Source organism: Sciurus carolinensis, chromosome 13 (assembly GCF_902686445.1).
Source record: "Sciurus carolinensis chromosome 13, mSciCar1.2, whole genome shotgun sequence".
In the NCBI taxonomy this organism is placed as follows: Eukaryota; Metazoa; Chordata; class Mammalia; order Rodentia; family Sciuridae; genus Sciurus; species Sciurus carolinensis.
Genome location: NC_062225.1, coordinates 13,091,555 through 13,111,741, shown reverse-complemented (window position 1 = coordinate 13,111,741; position 20,187 = coordinate 13,091,555). Strand labels below are relative to the sequence as shown.

The following is a 20,187-nucleotide window of genomic DNA, read 5'->3' as shown; positions in this document are numbered from 1 at the left end:
GTGTTATTTATTTAGGTTTAATATGCACAAGGGAGACTGAGGGACCTGGGAAGAGGAGGTGGGGCTTGCCTGGAGCATCCTGAGCCCCGTGGGTGGAGGGAAGTCTCGATGAGTGGGCAGAAGAGCACTCTGGATCTTGGGTGATGGATTGGGCCTGGGTGCCCTTGGGAGGGGCAGTGGGCATTGGGATGGGACCAGGTTCCCTCTGCCTGCCACCCATGCTTTGGGTCCTTGGGGAGGGCAGGCTGGAGAGAGTGGCCAGTGGCCCTCAGAGTTTGCAAAAAGTCTCCCTGGAATTCTTTTCCTTTCCCAGCATCTCTCTTGAAAACTGATTATGGGGAAAAGGAATCAAAAGAAAGACTGGAACAAAAAAGCTCTTCTACAATGAAGATGGGATTTTCTCTGAGTTGAAGAGCGATATTAAATTGTTCCTGTAAACCCCAGAAACCCAAGGCGTACCCCCATCTCCCTCCCCCAGACAGCCTTAACCTTGGCTGTGGAAGGAGTGATGGCATTCCAATCCATAATTATGCATGGTCATTTTATTTTTAAATAAATGGGGTCTTGCTGTGTTGCCCGGGTTGGCCTGACACTCTAGGGCCGCAGCGATCCTCTGATCTCTTATCTCCACCTTGCAGGCCAGAACCTCTTTGTAAAGTTTCTGCCTAGAATTGTAAAGCTCACACTGTGAAAAGTGGAAGCAAACGTCAAGCTCACGGTAGACCGAATAATGGTGTCAAAGATGTCTATGTCCCTATTCCTAGAAGCTGTAATCATGCCACTTCACATGGCAAAAGGGACTTTTCAGATGTGACTAAATTAAGGACTTGAGGGTAGGGGAGATTATACTGGGTTATTTGCGTGGAACACAAATGTAATCAACAGAGTCCTCCTAAGAGGGAGGTGAGAAGCCCAAAGGAGAAGAAGTTGATGTGATGTATTGTGGGGTTATAGTCAGGAACCTGTAGGTGCTGGAGAAGGCACAGGAACTCTCCCAGCAGTCTGTACAAGGAGCTCAGTGTTACCTAGATGTGATCATATCCTACTGAGACTCGGGTCAGACTTCTGACCTCTAGAACTGTAAGATAATTGAACTGTAGGAGTGTTGTTTGAAGCCACTAGTAGTGGTCATTTGTTACAGCACCGGTAGGAAACTGACACAGCCTTCACTCTACAGGTGAGGAGACTGAAGCTCATGTGCAGTCAATATTTTCATTTCAATGTGTTTGTAAGTTACTTATGGGGAGGGAATAGTTACCCTTCTGCAGTATGAATAAGACATAGAGTTTTTTCTGTGACTGACAAGTTGACCAGGGCAGGTCTTAAAATTCTCTTTGTGAGGTTTTATTGCTAAATTTGTTCTAGGAGTTTGATGACCATATTTTCTAGTAGTTAAGTTCTGGAACTCTGATCTGATAAGAATGAGTGATTTTGTGAGGGTAATATGCTAGAGATTTGGAGTTGAGGTTGTCTTAAAAAACTGGGGACAAATACATGATAGTAACCAATATATGCTCTTTTCCTCTTTCCAAACTTCCTTCTTACCTTCCCCACCCTCTGACCTGCACATCACAAGGAAGCAGAAGAGATAGGGGCTTGGTCACAGAGTTTTCAGAGGCTGCTGCTGATTTGTGAGCCAGAACAGACCTTGGAAGGGCTTCCTTCATTCTAAAAAGTGAAGAATCATTGCTTCAACGAGTGCAATAAACACCCTGAGCAACTTTCCCCTCAAACCTCAGAGGATTTCGAGATATTCTAGAACATTCTGTACCTTGTCTGTTTCCCATCAGCTGGTGGAGAAGTTTAGCTGAAAGTGCTGCTGATGGTGGGTCATGGGGGAGGACAGAGGGATACAGGCAAAGTAGCCATTGTCCTGTGACTCCTACAGCAGGCTTGGGGGTTACTCTCAGGTGACTACAGAGTTCGAGGATTAGTTCTTGAAAGGACTATTCAAGCAATCCTATGACTCTGTGATTGAGTTTTCCCATAGAAACAAAGCAAGGTTGTGTAAATTCCTCTTTCTAGGTCACAGGATCAGCAGTCACCCTTCAACATGGCCAAGGGCAGATTGCATGATTTTGCTTCCCCTCTGGGGCTGCATTAAGCTGTGGGCCGCCTGTGTTGGTTAGTGAAGAAGATCCTCAATAAGGAAGGTCAACTGGGAGAGATGTGCTCACTCAAGTACAGTGAGAGTGGCGAGAAGGACTCAATTTATTTGCATGTCCTTTATACTGGGGTGATGATGGTATTTAGGCCAAGCTCACTGATGGGGTAAATTCATACCCTCAAAACTTATTTGGCTTGACTGGGCGCGGTGGCACACACCTGTTATCCTAGCAACTCATGAGGCTGAGGCAGGAGGACTGCGAGTTCAAAGCCAGCCTTAGTAATAGTGAGGCACTAAGCAGCTCAGGGAGACCCTATCTCTAAGTCAAATACAAAATAGGGTTGGGGATGTGGCTCAGTGATCAAGTGCTTCTGAGTCCACTCCCTAGCACCAAAACAAAACAAAACAACACAACATCAAACAACTCATTTGGCTTGACCCCAAATTTATGGCTCCCTTTTCAATCTTACCATATTAAAACTATGGGACGAGTATTACTCCCTTAACTGGTACTTGCAAAAAGAACACACATGTGTAGAATGTAATTTACCCATTGTCCAAAAACTCCATTTTGGGAGTATTCCCAGCTTCCGCAAGAAGGCTACCCATCATGAAGTCATAATCCATACTGTCACTTCGCCCTTGGCCCTCCTAAGTGCCTGGACCCCAGTTTTCTCTTTTGAAACTGGAGGATGGATTTTATTATCCATGAGTTTCCACCTCGCTCTAACCTTTTCTCAGATATTATTTACTCAATCTGAGTTTTAACTTCTGAGAGTTACCTTCCTTGGTAGCAAGCGGATAGCACGAGGACCAAAGGGGGCGCTTTGACTTTGTGCCATTTGTTCTGGATATGAAATTCCTAAGATTTTTCTAAAACAACTTTTGTATCTGCCTTTTTCACCTTTAAGAATGTGAAGATTTGAATAAACCAGGCAGGGAGTGTCATTAAAGTTAATAAGTTTGATTTTAAAGTAAGTTTTGAAAAGCGTTCTTCTTTTCCATCCACCAACAGGGGGACCCTGAATTATATTCCTTTAGGCTACGTGACATTCCCTAGCATATGGGCGAGAGAACCTGGGAGATGGCAGAGGTTGTGCAGGGCTGTAAGATCAGGAATGTCCAAGACGGGTGCTTTTGGGGGAGACCATGGCCAAGTTCTTAGGCTCTAATTCTGGGCTTTCTGTTTATAGCAAAGAGAACCCTGGACCACCATGTCTTCAAAATCCTGTCTGGAGTGACCACCATGGATTTGAATCAGTGAAGTGGGGGGTGTTGTAGACAGGACTGAAATTGGCTCCGTGCGTGGTGTGGCCTACAGGAGACCTGGCTGTCGATGAGTGAGCTCCCAAGGCAGCTGCAGGTCAGGCTCACCGCTCGTGGAGAAGCAAGCCACAGCACCCTCAGGCCTGGTGGAAGGTGGATGAGACAGTTGTTTTATACGAATGTGATTCAGTGACTCAGTTCACTATCAGAAACAGCTCAGACAAATTCCACAAACTGGAAAAAATGAGAAAATAACACTTTCTATCACCTGACGATGAAAAAGTCATGGAAAACTAAAAAAAGAGAAGAAGAATAAAGAAGAAACCACTAACTTCACCTTAATCTTTCCTAGACCTCAGAATGATCCCTTGGAGGTGGGAGTAGGACTACTTCTGCCAGTTGAAGACCACTTCTTCCCTTTAGTGGGACCATGTAAGTGCACATCACTTTAAAACCACCTCTCAGCTGGAAGTACCTAATTTTTAACAAGTCACAAAAAAATAGGGAAACGTACGTACGCAGAGTGTCCTTGGCCACTTCCCCATCTGGTGATCACGTAGCAGTGCTATGGCCCGGCTGTGCTGCCCTGCGAGGAGGAAAAAGGTGTGTCCACCGTCACACAGTTGGAGCAGTGACACAGCTCGGTTAGGAAATCCCAGTGTGCAGGAGGGTATAAATCCCTGCTTGGACGGCCGTGCTGCCACCGAAGGTGAAAGTCTGGCCTGGCAGCCTTCCCCAGGCAAGAAGCAACAAGGGGCAAGAATGCAGAGCTGCAGGTAAGAGGCTTTTGAGAGAAGGAGGGAGAGAAGGAGAGGAGGAGAGGGCCACTCAGAAGTCAGGACCCTGGAGTCTGCTTCTGTTCCAACCTCAGGCAACTCTCCCCGGTTTCTCCCGGCCTCAGGTAACTCATCTGGGTGACCCTCCTCCTTGGTGACCTTCTTCACCTGTGTGAAGGTGACCTTGAGCATTCCTTGATGTTTCTGGGCTTCAGTTTCTCTTCCATCAAAGGGGCTGCGTCACAGGTTTTCCAAGGACCTTCCTAAATTCCGGGTGACAGGCAGCAATACTGTATAAAGCCACGGGAGGAAACGAACTGACGTTTGCCTCAGGAGAAGCTGTGCAGGGGGACGTACACCCAGGGCCGAGGTGTTCTCCCCTGGAAGGCTCTGGGAATTTCCTAGTCTAGAATGTGTGATCTTTTAAGAGAATGTGACTTCTCTAATACCTGGGCTCTCGGGCTGGCTGAGCACTTGCCTGTGAGAGGCAGCGAGTGGAGTGAATTCTGTGCCCCAGGGCTAAATGGCCTGGATGCCTTTCACTGGCTGTGTGATGTCATGCCATTTACCCTCTCGGTGCCACATTTCTCCATCCCAAAGCAGTGATCCGCACAGTCGAAGGGTCCCAATGAGGCTCAGACCACTCAGAATGGTGCCTGGCCCGAAGAAGGGGCCACACACGCGTTTGCTTGTACTCTTTTGTAGTAAGAACCCCGTCTCCTTGCCGAGGCCTTCCTTCTTCAATCCCCAGCCCCTCAGGATTCCTCGACCCCTGCCCTCTGACTCTGCCTCCTAACATGGTGTGATCTTGGCCAAAACTCTTCATCTCTGTTTTCTCTTGTGCCACCTGAGGCAGGGGAGTGACCTGCCCTTCCCAGTCTGTCCCTGTCTGCAGTGGAAGGCTCCTGGCTTCCCTCTCTGTGCTCCCTCCCACTTCCCACCAAACTCACCCTTTCTCTGCCCTATTTCTCCTGGCTTTGCCTTCCCAGAGCCCAGTGGGCTTTTCCCCATCTCAGCCAGGTGTTCCCACAGGCGGCAGGAGAAGAGAGCGCCTTGCCTCAGGCTACGTTTAAAAGCACGCTGGTTTTCACTGTGCCCTTCTTTCCATGTGTTAACTTCTAAGAGATAAGAAGTAAACCTGGCTTAGGGACTGTGGAGCTGTAGGGGTGTATTGTCAGTTGACCTGGGAGCCCCTGCCCAGCCTCCAGCTTCTCGTCAGATCTCCACTCCCAGCACAGCCTCCGAAGGCCAACCGTAGGACGACTAGAATCCAAACACCCAGAGCCCAATCCCTCCTCCCTGTATCCCAGCATAGCAGGGTCAGTCTCAAGTGACGACACAGTCCAAGTAGTACAAGAAGTGCAGAAGCTGGTGGCCTTTTCATGTTACTATCACTTGCTTTCCATTTGGGGACACTTGATCTTGACAATGCCTTTGGTTGTGGTTCTCAGACTTAAGTCTGCATCAGAATCATTGGCAGGTTTATTACAACGCAGATGGCTGGGCTCACTTACAATTTTGATTGGTGGGTATGGGTTGCGGTCTGAGGACTTGCATTTTTAATAAGTTCCCAGGTGACTCTGGAGCTGTGGCCTAAGGGACCACACTTTGAGAGCCACTTCTTTAGGAGATAGGTTTCATGTCCAGGGGAAGCCTGTCAGGGAGTTATTTTGAGACCAGGGTCTTTTGAGATCAGTGCTTCTCATATCACCTGGGAGTCTTGTTAATGTGCTATTTCCAAGGTCTCAAATGGGTCCCGAGAATCTATATTTCTCACAAGTGTTATTCATTTTGCTGGTCCATGGACCACACTTTGAGTAACAAGGCTTTAGAAAATTTGGGGAGATGTGTTCTTATTTGGGAGCAAAGAAGAAGTTAATGTAAAGAGCTGGGTGGATCTTAAATTTCCTAGAACTAATATTCATCAGAATGCTTTCTTAGATTGTGTGATAGGCAGAATTCTAGGATGACTCGAACTCCCACTGATTCATGCCCTTATATAATCCCCTGGCCTTGAGTGAGGCTGGGACGAGTGACTAGATGGACTATCACACCCATGGATTAGGTGACCATATATGGTAAGGGTGATGGATTTTACAGATGTAATTTAAGTTCCCGATCAGTTGACTTGAAGATAATCAAAAGAAGGAGCATGGCTGACAGGGCCAGGGTAAGCCGCAGGCTCTTCCCAGGAGGGTCTGGAGGCCAGGGTCAAGAGGTCAAGAGGTTTGAAGCAGCAGCAGATGTTCTGTAAGCCTTGAAAAGACAAGCTGTCCTGTTGTGGAGAGGGTCAGGGGGTCGGAGACCAGTGGCCTCTGGGGCCTGAGCACGGCCCCTGGCGTGCAGAGAGCAAGTGATGGGGACCTGAGTCCTTTAATCACAACTGTGTGGACTGGGAACAGGAACCTAAGCTCAAGGAAGGAACATAGGCCACACCTGACCTCAGTTTTGTGGGATCGTGTGCCGAGACTCTGTGTAAACTAAGCCTAGACGCCTGACTTATAGCCAATAGGGAGAAGTTGACTGTGAAGTCATACGATGTTCTACGAGGACACTCTGAGTGCTGGGTGTCCAAGTTACGCTGCAGGGATAAACTGAAACAACTCAACTCGATACATTACCAGATTATTTCCTGTTCATGCCGTGTTGTCATTGTCCTTGGTCAACTGTATCAGACCACGACGGCTCAACACAGCCATTCAGGGGCACAGGCCACTTTGAAAACAGTACTCGCGCCAACCACCGGCGGAAATCCTACTGTTTTGACATGAGTGCTGGAAGGGGTGGGGATAATATTAAATATTATTCCTATTTAGCCAAAGGAGGAACAGACATGGCAGGAGCCCACAAGTGGATGGAGAGATGGAAGCAGGCCTCAGCCTGGAAGGGCGGCATATCATGTTACCTGGCAGCCTTGGTAGAGGAGGGCTCAGCCACCTCCATGGCAGGAGCAGAGGGGGCTGGAGGGTTGGACACCAGCAGGAAAATGAGTGAGTCTGGAAGTGGCACTGTTCCTACCAGGGATGGGCCACCCTTGCTTCAAAGGCGCAGAGAGGCGAAGCTGTTTGAATACCCCAAAGTCAAAGAGAACCAGGTGCTTTTGAACATGCCTGTGCTGTAGCTACCACATCTTGCTGCTCAGTTAGGTGGGTTGGAGTGGTGGGGAAGGACAGGATTTCGGAATGTCAGCTTCATGGAGCAGTTCTTGCCACCACTAGCAAGCTGGTGGAGCCTCTGAAAGCAGAGCAAAGCCAGAGGGTTAAATATGGGAAGGGGCACTGACGCTTACCCACAGCCTCAGGGAAGAGCCGTAGGTTTCCTGGGGGACTTTTTGGGCCTGTGGAAAATCCAGTAAGTCTGGGCCAAGAACTGGGTTTTCTTGTGGCAGGGGATTTTCCCACATAGAATGCAGAAAAACGTGTTGGTATTTTTAGGCATTTGTTGTTGTTGACTTTTATCTTTTCTCATGGATATTTTGGATACAAGGGTTGGGATAGCTGTTGCCCTTGGGGACCCTCGAGGATAGGCCATGCTAGGTAGGCACATTTTTCAGAGGATGGGAGATAATTTTTCAAAGTATAAAAAGAAAATTCGCATCTGTCCTGAGAACTTAATAATTTTGGAAGGAAATATTTCTAAAGTAGATATAGCATGGTGAAATTTATGCTTATTATAAATCATTGTCCCCCAAATATACCTTTACTAACTTTTCTAGTAGGATGTGCATTAGGCTTCTGAGGCCCCTTCCTACTCAGGAAGGGGAATTCAATCTCCCCCTGAGTGTTATCTATTTCTACTTCTCTGAAGCAAATCTGCCTCTCTTGGTTTTATCCAGTTTCTTTAGGATAGATGCTCAGACTTCCAGTTTCTCACCTGGCCCTTTCTTCTAGACAGGGTGATATCAGAACAGGGGAAGCTGTGTTCCTAGAGAATGGTAGGGAGGGTAACTGGTGTACACCTGTTGATTTGGGGGTCTTCACTGGCTTCCCCAGAGATGTCTCTGCATCTTCCTGGTTATAAGGTGAATGAATCTACAGCTGGGGCCCATGACTGGAAAAACCCATGTGTCAGATTGACTTTGACACACCTTCTGCACATGCTGAAGGTGTGTCAAAGTCCATCTGTGACCAACTTGTCTTCTCTGTGTTTCTCACTGGCTCCAGAGGTCCTCTGCATCTTGGCTCTGATCTTGCTTCTTCCACTGTCCAGGTGTTACTCTAGGTATTTAGCAGCGAGTAGGACATCAGTGCCAATCAATCCAAACAGATGCTGCAGCATCTGTTGCTGGACTGCATAGATCTCTAGGGAGCCTCAGGACAGCAGAGGGAGCAGAGGGAGGAGAGCTCAGTGCCTTGGCAAAGTGCTTGTTTACTAAGAGCTATGGCCATGCTTTCTAATATGGCTCTGCTTCAATATCCTGCAGCCCGGCTCTAGGTCACCTTGTGCTTCAGCATGGCAGCCCACCTCAGTCCAGATCTCAGTGTACTTCCCTTTCTCCACCGGATGTACAGCAGAAAGTGTGGATCTCTCCTCATGGGCATAGAACTGAGGCCAGTGGAAAGTTAACCCTGGCATCTCTTCTACCAACATCCCACATCATGATTTCCATTCTTCCTTAGTCCCTCCATCTTGGTAAGGGCTCCTGACCTTAACGAGGAGGGGTTCCGGAAGAGACCCAATTTGGAAGTGGGGCAAAAGTTCCTCTGCTTTTAGCTTCCCTCTCTTTCATCTTTGCCTCTTTGCTTTCAGAATTTAAATCCAGAATAAGAAATAGGAGCCTCTTGTAACTTCCCTCTTTTCATCCTGGATTCCAAAGGGCCTTTACTTCTATTTTTCCTTCCTAGGAAGAAGGAATGTCTTCCTCATTTCCTTTTTTCCTTCCTGTAAAGGGCTTTGTTCTTCCTCTTTCTTGGGAAGAATAATGGTAGAATAATATAGGATAAGAATGTATTTTAAACACATGGAGAGGTAGTTAAAATATTGTCTTTATGAAAAGTGTTATATGTCCCATTATAGAGAAAGAGGGGTTTGAACAAAATTTGAACTCTTTATGATTCAGGGAAGTCTTTAGGAACCTCAGTTATTTTGTACCCATAGCTCAACACATTGCTCAATCAAAGCCCCTCTACATGTCCTCCCTAAAAGATGGTCTCAAAATGGACAGACTATTTGCATGATGGCTGGCTTCCTGCAGAGCAAGCATCTCAGGGGAGATGGGTGGAAGCTGCCTGGATTTTTCTGACCTAGCTCCTGAGTTCACATAGTGTCACTTCTGCTGCATTCTGTTGGTCACGCATGAGTTACAGGCCAGCCCACATTCAATGGAGGTGAGCTGGCTTCCACCTCTTGAGGGCAGGCTGGGATTGTAACATTACAGGAGACCACGTGGGATGAGAGATGTGGTTGTGTCTACCTGGGGAAAATACAATCTACTGCCTTGACAGACTAGTCACACTCATACCAGGACAGAGAAAGAACATCTGGAAGATGCCTTCAAAGCTGGTTCTGTGAGTAAATGCACACGCCCTGTGTCAGGATCCTATGGGTTCTTTCAACTTTTTAGATCTTTCTGTCTTTGTTTCTTCTGTCTGCATGATGTTTTAGATGGGAAAGTTTTCTAGATGCTTGATTATTCAAATATTTGAGTAGTTTCCTATGCTCAGATTATAAGAAATCGAAAGCAGCTTTGGGTCTAAAGGTGTGCAACCAGCCCCCTTTCTCATAACCCTCAGAGCATCCAGGTAATAATCAGCATTACCTAGCCGTGGTCCCACAGAGCTAGGACTCCAATGTGCAGGGGAACACCAAAGTCCTGAATGTTGGCTCCGCTATATGCTGGCCATGAAACTTTCAGAAAACTTGGTTAGTATCTGATTAAACTCCCTGACTTGATGCTTTTGAAATTGAAGCTACACCCAGGACCATAGCTTAAACTCCAATCCAGATTGACTTAGAATCTTAGGGTTTTGTGCCTGGGAGGGGGATCTCATCAGCACAACCTTTATATTTTGGAGATGAAGAAATTGTGACCCAGATTGTGTGAGTGATTCTGCAGTTGACTAAGATCACATAGCTAGTAAATGGTAAAGACAGGATCTAGTTCCAATCTCCAAGTTTCACATGCTTAAAGACACTAAGATGTTGGTCTGAGTGAAAGAAAGCATTAGCAACCTTTGAATTCATAGCAAGCCTTATGTAATGTGTATGTGTGTTTCTGGGTGTGGTACTTAGGATTGTGTGTTTATATGTTAAACATATTCATATAATTTGGATTTATGCACTTGGAATTTTTGGTTCCATTAGGCAATGATGCACACATTTCTAGAATAGTAATACATTTCTGGTATAGTATAGTAACTGAACGACTATGATTCTAGAAAGTTCTCAGGCTTTGGGATGGACCCAAAGCAGGAAGGAGGCAGAATGCAGATAGTAGAGCCTGTGATTTCTCACTCAGTTCTGCCAGCAGAGTGTCCTTGATCAAGTCATCTCCCCAAGTACCTGAGTCTGCTTCCATAAAATGTTGGTGAAAGCTACCATTGCTTAAGCACTTTCTCTTTTTAACTCTGTGCTGAGAACTTTACACATCAAGTCATCTAACCTCCCTGAAACGCTCTCTAGATTGTGTCCATTTTACAGACTGTGCTCAGGCAGGCCATGGAACCTGCTCAGGGCCATCCCACCATATGGAGGGAAGGTGGGATTCACACTCGCTGTCTCCATGAACTTTCCATGGGCTCAGAAAGAATGGAGTCTCTAATCCTCAGGGACTATTGGAAGGTGCAGACAAATTTCTGAGCTGTTCCAGATGGTAGAATCTGACCAATGAATGGAGTTTAGAGGGAGGCAAATTAAGACTCCAAAATGACAGAGACATTTCAGATCATGGATATTTTATAAGACAGGAAGTGGCCATCTTGTAAGGGGATAGTCTTGGCTGTATAGGGGATGCTGTGAAGACTGGGTGAGCAGGCTTTGATGTTTCTACAGAGCAGGGAGAAGGTGAGGCCTGCACAACATGGGTTTGCATCCCACTTTATCATCCTGCTAGCTCTGAGGCCTTGGGCAAGTTCCTTCATCCATCTGAGTCTATTTCTATTGCCCCATGTTTATAATGGGATGCTGCACTCTACCAGACTCATGAGTTCTATCCCCTGGGGTTGTGCAGAGCAGCAAACTCCTCTTGCACAATACCAGGCTGGGAGAAGTTGAGGCCTGGGGGATTTGTTCTGTGGATGTTCAGAGGCTTGTGGGTGAACCTTCCTCATCAGCGATTTTGGGGCATGATTTTTTGCGGGGCGGGGGGCAGCTAGAAGATTGCTTTTGTGAGGGCCTGAGGCAGGAGGAAGGTGAAAGAAACCTTGGTTTGATGATCCTATATGCTGGGAGCGATGAATGACCCAGGCTTACCGGGAAAGGAAACTGTGAATAGAAGATTGGAATGAATGGGCACATGAGTTGGTTTGATTGATGGGTGTCTCTTCATCAGTGGTTCTTGGGACAGAAGTTGGCCAAGTTCAGGTTTGGCAGGGAGAGGGTGCTTTGAGTGAGAAGGGATCTTTTCTGGCAGAGAGAAAAAAGATAGAGGGCGTGAGCCCTTGGTGGAGCTGTATTTTCAACTCTCTCAGTCTGCTCTTCTTAGACCAAGAGGGACCTTCCTAGGTCATGACTTCCAGGAAGCGATTCTATCGCCCCGCTCCTCCCCAGGGAGCGGGAGAGCCTTGCCAAGAATTTGCCAGCTGTTATGTCAAGGAGGCAGAATTCCCTTAATCCTGGGGCCAAATCTTCCCCAAACTAGCTGTTCTCTTCTATAGAACAAAAATAAGTTCTGGACAAACTATCAAGAGTTCTACTTTGAGCCAGCATATTTTCCAGTGAATGCTGCCTCACAACTGGCCATCCATTTCTCTGCACTTGAACCTGGAAGATTTTCCCTCTCCTTCCTTAAAATTCTGTGGCTTCCTGAAACTTAGTCTAAGAATTTTTTGTTTTACATGTTTTGGATTTGTAGGACGTTCCCAAACTTAATTTCAATGTAAATATTTATTTTCCCATGGGTTTCAAATGGTTTTATATGATGAAACATGTGGGTTTTTAGGAATTCATTTTATACACTGAGTGACTAAGCGATGGGAGTAAGTTCTGATATCTAATTGACCTCATTAATATTCAACACCTGCCATCTGTTTTGTTCTTTAAATGACTGTTCCACCTGACTCAGAGCTGGGACAGTTGAGCTGAGACCTTCTGGGTAGAAGGTGAGAATAGTAATAAAGAAAAGTTTAACCTTTTGGGTGAATTCAGTCCTGATCTTTTCAAATATACCATAGAATAAAAATTTTACTTCTTTTAAATGCTTGAGATTCATTTCTGGAGCTATTATCTACCTGCTCATTCTTACTCTGTTAAAAAATGTATTTCTACATGTATTCTGAAGTATTTAGGAGTGAAGTTTGACTTCCAGGTGTTTAGGTGAGAATATGTACACTTGTGTGTGCATGCATGGATCTGTGTGTATACAGACACACACACACACACACAGACAGAGAGGGTGAGAATAAAACAAACGCAGCAAAATGTTAACAATTAGTAAATCTAGGTGAAACATATACTGATGCTGGCCATACCATTCTTTCAATTTTCCATCTGTTTGTAACTTATAAAAATGAAATTAAAAGGTGGTGTAGGAGCAGGAGGAGGGAAGAGGGAAGGGAAAATGAAAATACTGGGGATCAAAATGGAGCAAATTGTATTCCATACAGACATGAATCTATCAGGATGAATGGGTAACTAGAATGCACTGATAAAACATTAAAATAAAATGTAAAAAAATGTGGTGTCAACATCTACACATGCTTCGGCTATGTATATTGTCCATGAACAGAAGCCTGGGGCTAGAAACAGACAACAGGGATCAAAGGTGGCTGACTATTCCTGGGCCTCTGTATGTGCTGTGGGACGCAGCTGCTGGGGCCCTGGACCCTGCTGCAGTGTTAGCCTTTCTACCTTACTGCATGCTTTCTCCTTCCTTCAACTCTACTCATTTCCCACCTATTTGTCATTTTCTTCTGCCCACTCTTTCTTTTCATCCTCTCCCTCTGTTTTCTCACATTGAGGACAGTGAAACAGGGTTATGTGACCAAAAAAAAAAAAAAAAAAAAAAAAAAAAAATAGGGTCATAGAATTAGAACTCAAATACTTGGAATAAGCTGCCCTAGAAATTTCTTTCTTCTGGTAAGAAGGTCAACTCAGATTCCAACAGAAACATCAAGTTGTCTGTGATTTTTAAAGAAAATAGGGCAGGAGAAGAGCATTTTGCTGAAAATCTCTGCAAATTACTTCCCCCTGATCTGGGCCTGCCAAACGCGTACCGTTTCCCACACTGCAGCAGTTTTAGCTCCGGCCTCTCTCTGAGGTTTGGATTATTGAAAACGGTTACTACTCTGTGTTTGTGGTTTGTTTCTCTGAAGCCACTTCCTGGGGAATGACAGTAAAGCGGCCTCTTTGCCCCTCTCCAGGGAGAGAAACCAAAACAACTCCCTGGCTGGGGGTCCGGTGGGGGAGGACAATATTTTAGGATTTCATTCCATTGGTATAAGGTTCTAGTGAAGCATCGCGTCCTTATCTGACCAGCCCTGGGATTTGGAGAAGAGAAAGATTTATGTCAAACTCACGTCCATGACTTGTCCAAGGAAGAGACTGGAGGAGATTGGCTAAGGCTCTTCAGCTCCGTAGCCCTGTGAAGCTTAGGGATTGACTGCCCCTGAGTGACACAGCTGGACTTCCTGGTGTCAGGGCCCTTGACAACACATTTAAAGACCTCCGCATAAGCCCAGGCTAGGGCTGACCCAGCTATAATGTGAGCCCGGAGGTGGGGGCTGCTTTCATGGGAGGAGAGCTGGGGAGCAACTCCTGAGTCAAAGGGACTCTTCAGTCAATGAGCAGGGACTCTAGGAGCGTCAGAAAGAGGGCCAGGAGAACGCGGCACTTGGCAGGACCCAGCAGGGCATCCTCCCCTGGGTTCTTTCTACAAATGTCAGGGTCAGACCAATGGCATCCTGGGACTGGTTTGCTGTGCATGCCAGAAAGCCTGGACTTATAAAAGAAGCCACTCCAGGGTGGCGAACGGCTTCACAGTCACTGAGGACTCATGCCCTCTTCTCACTATTCCCTCACTTTCAGCCAGCCGTCTGCACTTGTGGTCCACGATGGTAGCTACAGTTCAGCCACTGTATCCACACTGAGCTGGAAGGAGAGATGATTAGTGGAAGGACGATTTCCGTTGTTCCTACTTTCTTTAATGGCACATGATAATGCTACATATTTATGGGGTACAATGTGATGATTGGGCACATATGTATATTATATAATGAACAAATCAGGGTAATGAGCATATCAGTATATTTATCATTTCTTTGTGGTGAGAGCATTCAAAAACCGATATTCTATGTATTTTGAAGTGTGCAATACCTTGTTGTTAACTATATTCATCCCATTGTACGATAAGAACAGTTGTACTTCTTCCTCCTAGCTCCTTGTACCTTTGAATCCCCGTTGACCAACTTTTCCCATCTTCTCTGGCCCCTCAGGCTGGTGGTCATTGTTCTACTCTCTACTTCTATGTAGGCAACACTTTTGAGATTCCACATAGTGTTAAGATCACACAATCTTTGTCTCTGTGCCTGACATTTCATTTAACATAATGTCTTTCAGTTCCGCCCATGTTGTGGCAAATGATAGGATTTCATCCATTTTTATGGAAGAACAGTATTCCATTGTGTATGTATATACCACATATTCTTTGTTCATCCACTGTTGGATATTTAGGTTGATTCCAAATCTTGGCTATTGTCAGTTATACTGTAATATATGTGGGCGTGCAAATATCTCCTCTATATATTGATTTTATGTTTTTGGGCACATACCCAGTAGTTGGATTGTGGAGACTCTTAAGCTTCCTTTTAAGGAGATTTACCAGGAAGATCACACATTTCCACATTTAACTGGTCAAAATTTTGTTACGTGGCTATTCCTACTTTCAGGGGAAGAGGAAATGTGGCCTTTGTGTGGGTCAGCAATGTGCTCCGTTGAGGGTCGGGGGTTCTATTAATGGGTAAGCAGGCAGGAGAACTGTAAGGGGAGGAAACCAGCCATATCTTAAACAGAACATCTATTTTTAAAGAGCAAGGGCTTTGGAAGAACCAATCCTGAGTTTCAACTTCAACCCCTGCTTAGTAGCTGTAAGATCTTGCCTCTTAACCTCCTTGATCCCTTCTAATACATTATCATAACACTGGCATGGTACTCACCTCCTGGAGATAAAATGAAAGAGTGGATGCCTGCTGTTTGCCATGGTAGCTATGCCTAGTACCCTCATCCTTACGTCGGCATCTTTGATTTCATTCTCTTTTTCAAATACTTATTATTGGCTAGACACAGTTTGATTTATACTTCTTGACATCCTTACTAGAGAACTCGTGAGTCTGGCTGGGGCCAGTACAGATGAGGACATTATACCCTGATGTGTGTCCAAAGAGGACAAAGCAACGTGGCTGACATTTATGGGACTTTTGTGCTGGCAAGCTTGAGAATGGGGTTACAGCTGACGTTGCAGGAAATAGTTGTGCTTCAGAAACATGAGGAGAGGAGTACCTAGAAGCAGGCAGAGCTCTGGGGAGACAGGGCCAGGTCGGACCCAGAGCTAAAGGGAAAAATCTCAGGTCCCAGGGCTCCTTGTTCCAAGGAGGGGTTGCGACTGCAGTTCTCTGAAGCTTCGCTACTCATAAGGGAGGGTTTCCTGAGCACCCTTAAGGCCACCCTGCCCTGGACCATGAAGAACCATCTGGGTTTCCTGTGAGGCACTTAATCAAAGGCCGGACTGCCAGTGGTTCAGATTTTGTGCTTTATTTCTGGATTCACTTACCCCTCCCATAGTCTCTGGTAGACTTTCAGTCATAAAGTATTCTGGAACTTTCTGGGGATGCGAATAAGACCCAGCCTCTACCCTCTGGACTGTCACCACCCCTAGAGAGCCAGACAGGCAGCAGGCGTGGTGGATGGCATGGCTGCTCCCACCTCTTTCCCCCTCTTGGGTAACTATTTCCCCACCCCACTGATGGCAGGTTTGCTCCTGTGACTTGCGGAGGCCACTGGAATGTGGGCAGACAAGCGCGAGCGGGTTCTGAGCCCGGCCTCTGTGCCTTCGTCCACGTCGATTGCGTGCCTGCCATTCCTTCCTGGAGATCCTCTCCCAGGATGTTTACTGGTCCAAGCAGGGTGAGAGACGCGGTGGAGCAGACGGGGGACTCTGCTGGTAACGGAGCCAAGCCTAACCCAGCCTGGCCTAGGTTAGCCAACCTCCATCTGACCCTCAGACCGGCGAGCAAGAGAAAATGGTCCTCGTCCTTGCCTTCCATTTGGGATGATGGGTTCAGCTGCATGGTTGTGGCCATGGTTAGCTGGTGAAACCAGCAATCGTGATACGGTGTGAGAAGGACAAGGGGGATAGAGAATGGTCTCCCACACGCCTGTGTTAGGGAGGAAAGGATTCATGGACTTGTATAAAATATTCACTTTCTGTACCTCATATTGCTTTTATTTTAATTTTAATTGTTTTTGCTATTGGGGATTAAACCCAGGGGCGCTTTACAACTGAGCCACATCCCCAGCCCTTCTTTTTTTTTTTTTTTTGAGACACATCCTTGCTAAGTTGCTGAGGCTGGCCTCAAACTTGCGTTCCTCCTGCCTTAACCTCCCCAGTCACTAGGATTAAAGGCAGGTGCCGCCATGCCTGACCTCACGGTGCTTTTAAATATGTTAGAATGATATACAAAATAAAGGGTTAATCCATAGGAAGTAGAGCTGTCCTTCTGTTTCTATGGGGAATTGAATCAGGGATTCCCAGGATACCAAATCTGAGGCTGCTCAAGTCCCTTATATAATAACAGCTTAGTCTTTGTTTATAACCTGCACACATCCTCCCGGATACTTTAAATGATCTCTCTATCACTCATAGTACCTAATACAATGTAAATGCTATGCACATAATGTGATATTGTCTTTTTTTTTTAGGGAGTAATGACAATAAAAAGGTCTGTGCATGTTCATTAGAGATACTGAGACGGTATAAGAGAGGCCCGATGATTTCCCAACCGCATTCTTTAAGGAAAAGGTTTTCTCAAGATAACTCTATATACACCACCTGTCAAAGCTATGAAAAGCCATGGCTGCGGTCTTGGCATGCACAGATCGCCTGGCTCTGACCGCCCCTGGGGTGTTTGATGGTGGGCACCTCAGACTACAGACACCTTCCTCCTCGCTTCCTCTGAGAGCCAGGCCTGTAGCTCCACCCTGGGTGCTTCGTCTCTTGTGATTGAACATGAACCCCCGTAAAGCCTCCGTGGGGTGGAACTACTTACCTTTTCCTGATTTTTGTCTCAGATTGAGCACAAGAACCAAGGCTGAGCTGGTAACATTGAGAGCTGGGCTGATTGGTAACATCACTGGCAACTCTGGTGTGAGTCTCCTGTCCTCAGTCCTCTGGGGACTCATCACAGTGGCAGTAGGTGCAGACCCACCTCACAGCTGATCTGCAGGGCTGCCTGGTCACATGACTCGGAGGTTTTGCCCCAGCTGGACCCCGTTGTGCAGTTCCCCCCACCTGAACAGTGCTTTGTCCCTCCCCCCCATGTCCCCTTGTGGCCCCCTGTTTCTGTTGAGCGTTGTCTGCTGACGTAGCTTTGCTCTGTAGTGTGCATTGCACAGTAGAGCCTGCGGGGCCCAGGACGCGATCACCCTGGCGTTTTAGACTGCCGCTCTGGCTGGCCTCTCCGATAGTCTTCGAAGGCTATTGAAAATTCTTTCGGTGCCTCCCTGTTTTGCAGGTGTTTCTGATTTTCTGCTCTTTCCCCCTCCACTCTACCTGCTTATCTCTTTATCAACACCTTTGCTCTGGGGCTTTGGGACTTGAGAATGGTCACATATTCACTGAGATGCCTGCTCTCAGGCCCTAGATTCCAGCATTAGGAAAAGAAAATGTGATGTCTCAACTGGAAGTGCAGAAACAATGAAAACAGCTCACCTCCCCACCTAATGCAGGGTAAAATAACTGTGCGAGAGCCATGTGGCTCTAGCCCTCACACTATGACACCAAGGTTTAGGAGACAAGTTTACAGTTAAAGCCACATGGGAAGGTGGGGAGAAAAACATCAAGATTCCCCCAAATCAGCTTTCTTTCAGATAAGATTCTAGAAAGAAGAACCAGTGGCTGTGTGTAGACAGACTTAGGAGTCACGGCGACTTCCTATAGTCATTTTACACTGGAAGCGAGTTCTGAACAGTCCTGCGGAGATCTCACCTGTACCTGTGTCCCTTCACTGACTGCAGAATTTTTCTGCTTCGGGGAATTCCAGAAGCTGGTATGCTGGTGACTTGCTTTGTCTGATGAAGCAAACTCAGTGTGAGCCTCAGGTACGAGGTATGCCATATGAAGGTTGTGTCTCACCAGCCTTCTCCTCGTTTCTGTGAACTTTATTAACGTCTTTACCCCGAGACACACACAGAACAGAAACTTCTGTAGCTATAGTGGTTTCTGAAGGGAGTTACATCTCGTAGAAGCTTAAGGTTGGGTCTCAAATTAAAATTTCTTATGCTGATGTCCTAACTTTCTAAGCAGGCACCTGTTTAAGGTGTGTGTGTCTTTTTTTAAACATGTCTTCGACTTTTAACATAGAGGATGCTTTAGCAGGCCCATTGTTTTAGCTAACTGAAGTGTTTTTCTTAAAAATAGATGTAGATGTTCTATGTTGAAGGCAACATCAGCCATCTCTTATCTTCAGGATAGAGATGTGCAATCTAGAAGGAAAATTAAAGGCTCTCTGAGTTCAGCTGCCTCAAGGGAAGGTATACACACACACAAAAGTTTCTGTAGAGCCTGAAAAAGGGATGCATTCACTAACTCTCCTTGACAATTCTAAGCCCCAATACATTCCTGATGGCCCATTAAGATACAGTTTAAGCATGGAATAGGTTACCAAAGAGACTCCTTCAGATTCAATGCAATCCCCATCAAAACACCAATGACATTCTTTACAGAACTAGAAGAAACAGTCCTAAAATTCATATGGAAAAATAAAAGACAGAGAATAGCCAAAGCAATACTGAACAATAAATGTGAAGGTAAAGATATCATAATATTCCATCTCAATACCACAGCTATAGTCACAAAACAGTATGGTAACAGCAAACAAAATAAAACAAAACAACAAAACAAAAAAAGAAAACAACCCAGATATGAAGACGAATGGGATAGAATAGTAGAACAGATAAATATAGATGCAGTCATCTGACCGTCTTTTAAATAAATAGTGCTGGGAAAACCGGTTATCCATATGTAGAAGAATGAAACTAGACCCTTAATCTCTCATCCTGCACAAAAATCAATTCAAAGTGGATCAAAGACCTAGGAATCAGACCAGAAACACTACAACTGCTAGAAGAAAGCACAGAATCAACACTCCATCATATTGGCACAGGCAGTGACTTCCTTATTAAAACTCCTAAAACTTAAGAAATAAAACCTAAAATCAATAAGTACGATGGCATCAAATTAAAAAGTTTCTGTCCAGCAAAAGAAACAAGTGTGTGAAGAAAAGCTTATAGAATGGGAGAAAACATTTTTCAGCCACTATTCCAACAGGGGATTAATATCCAGAATATATAAAGAACTCAAAAATCTTTTTTTAATTTTTTTTATTTTGACAGACTGCATTTTGATTTGTTGTACACAAATGGGGCACAACTTTTCATTCTATGGTTGTGCACGATGTAGATTTATACAATTTGCACAATCATACATGTACATAGAGTAATAACGTCCGTCTCATTCCACCATCTTTCATACCCCTGCCCCTCCTCCCTCTCATTTCCTTCTACATAATCTAAAGTTCCTCCATTATTCTCTCACCCCCCACTACCTCACCTCCATTATATATCATCATCCACTTATCAGGGAAATCATTCAGTCTTTGGTTTTTTGGG

General features: G+C 45.7%; 1 protein-coding gene across 4 annotated transcripts in view; it reads left to right on the top strand.

The window, feature by feature from the left end:
• Positions 1 to 3,995: 3,995 nt before the first annotated feature.
• Positions 3,996 to 20,187, top strand: part of Il1r2 (interleukin 1 receptor type 2) — a 36,492-nt gene continuing 20,300 nt past the window's right edge. For 2 of the 4 annotated variants that reach the window (XM_047522752.1, XM_047522755.1), the window contains exon 1: positions 3,996 to 4,149. In XM_047522752.1, coding sequence (XP_047378708.1) covers positions 4,136 to 4,149 — 14 coding nt within the window. In that variant the 5' untranslated portion in view covers positions 3,996 to 4,135. Of the gene's footprint in view, positions 4,275 to 9,517; positions 9,657 to 20,187 lie in introns of those variants that run through there. The other 2 variants (XM_047522754.1, XM_047522753.1) reach the window with 2 other exon arrangements.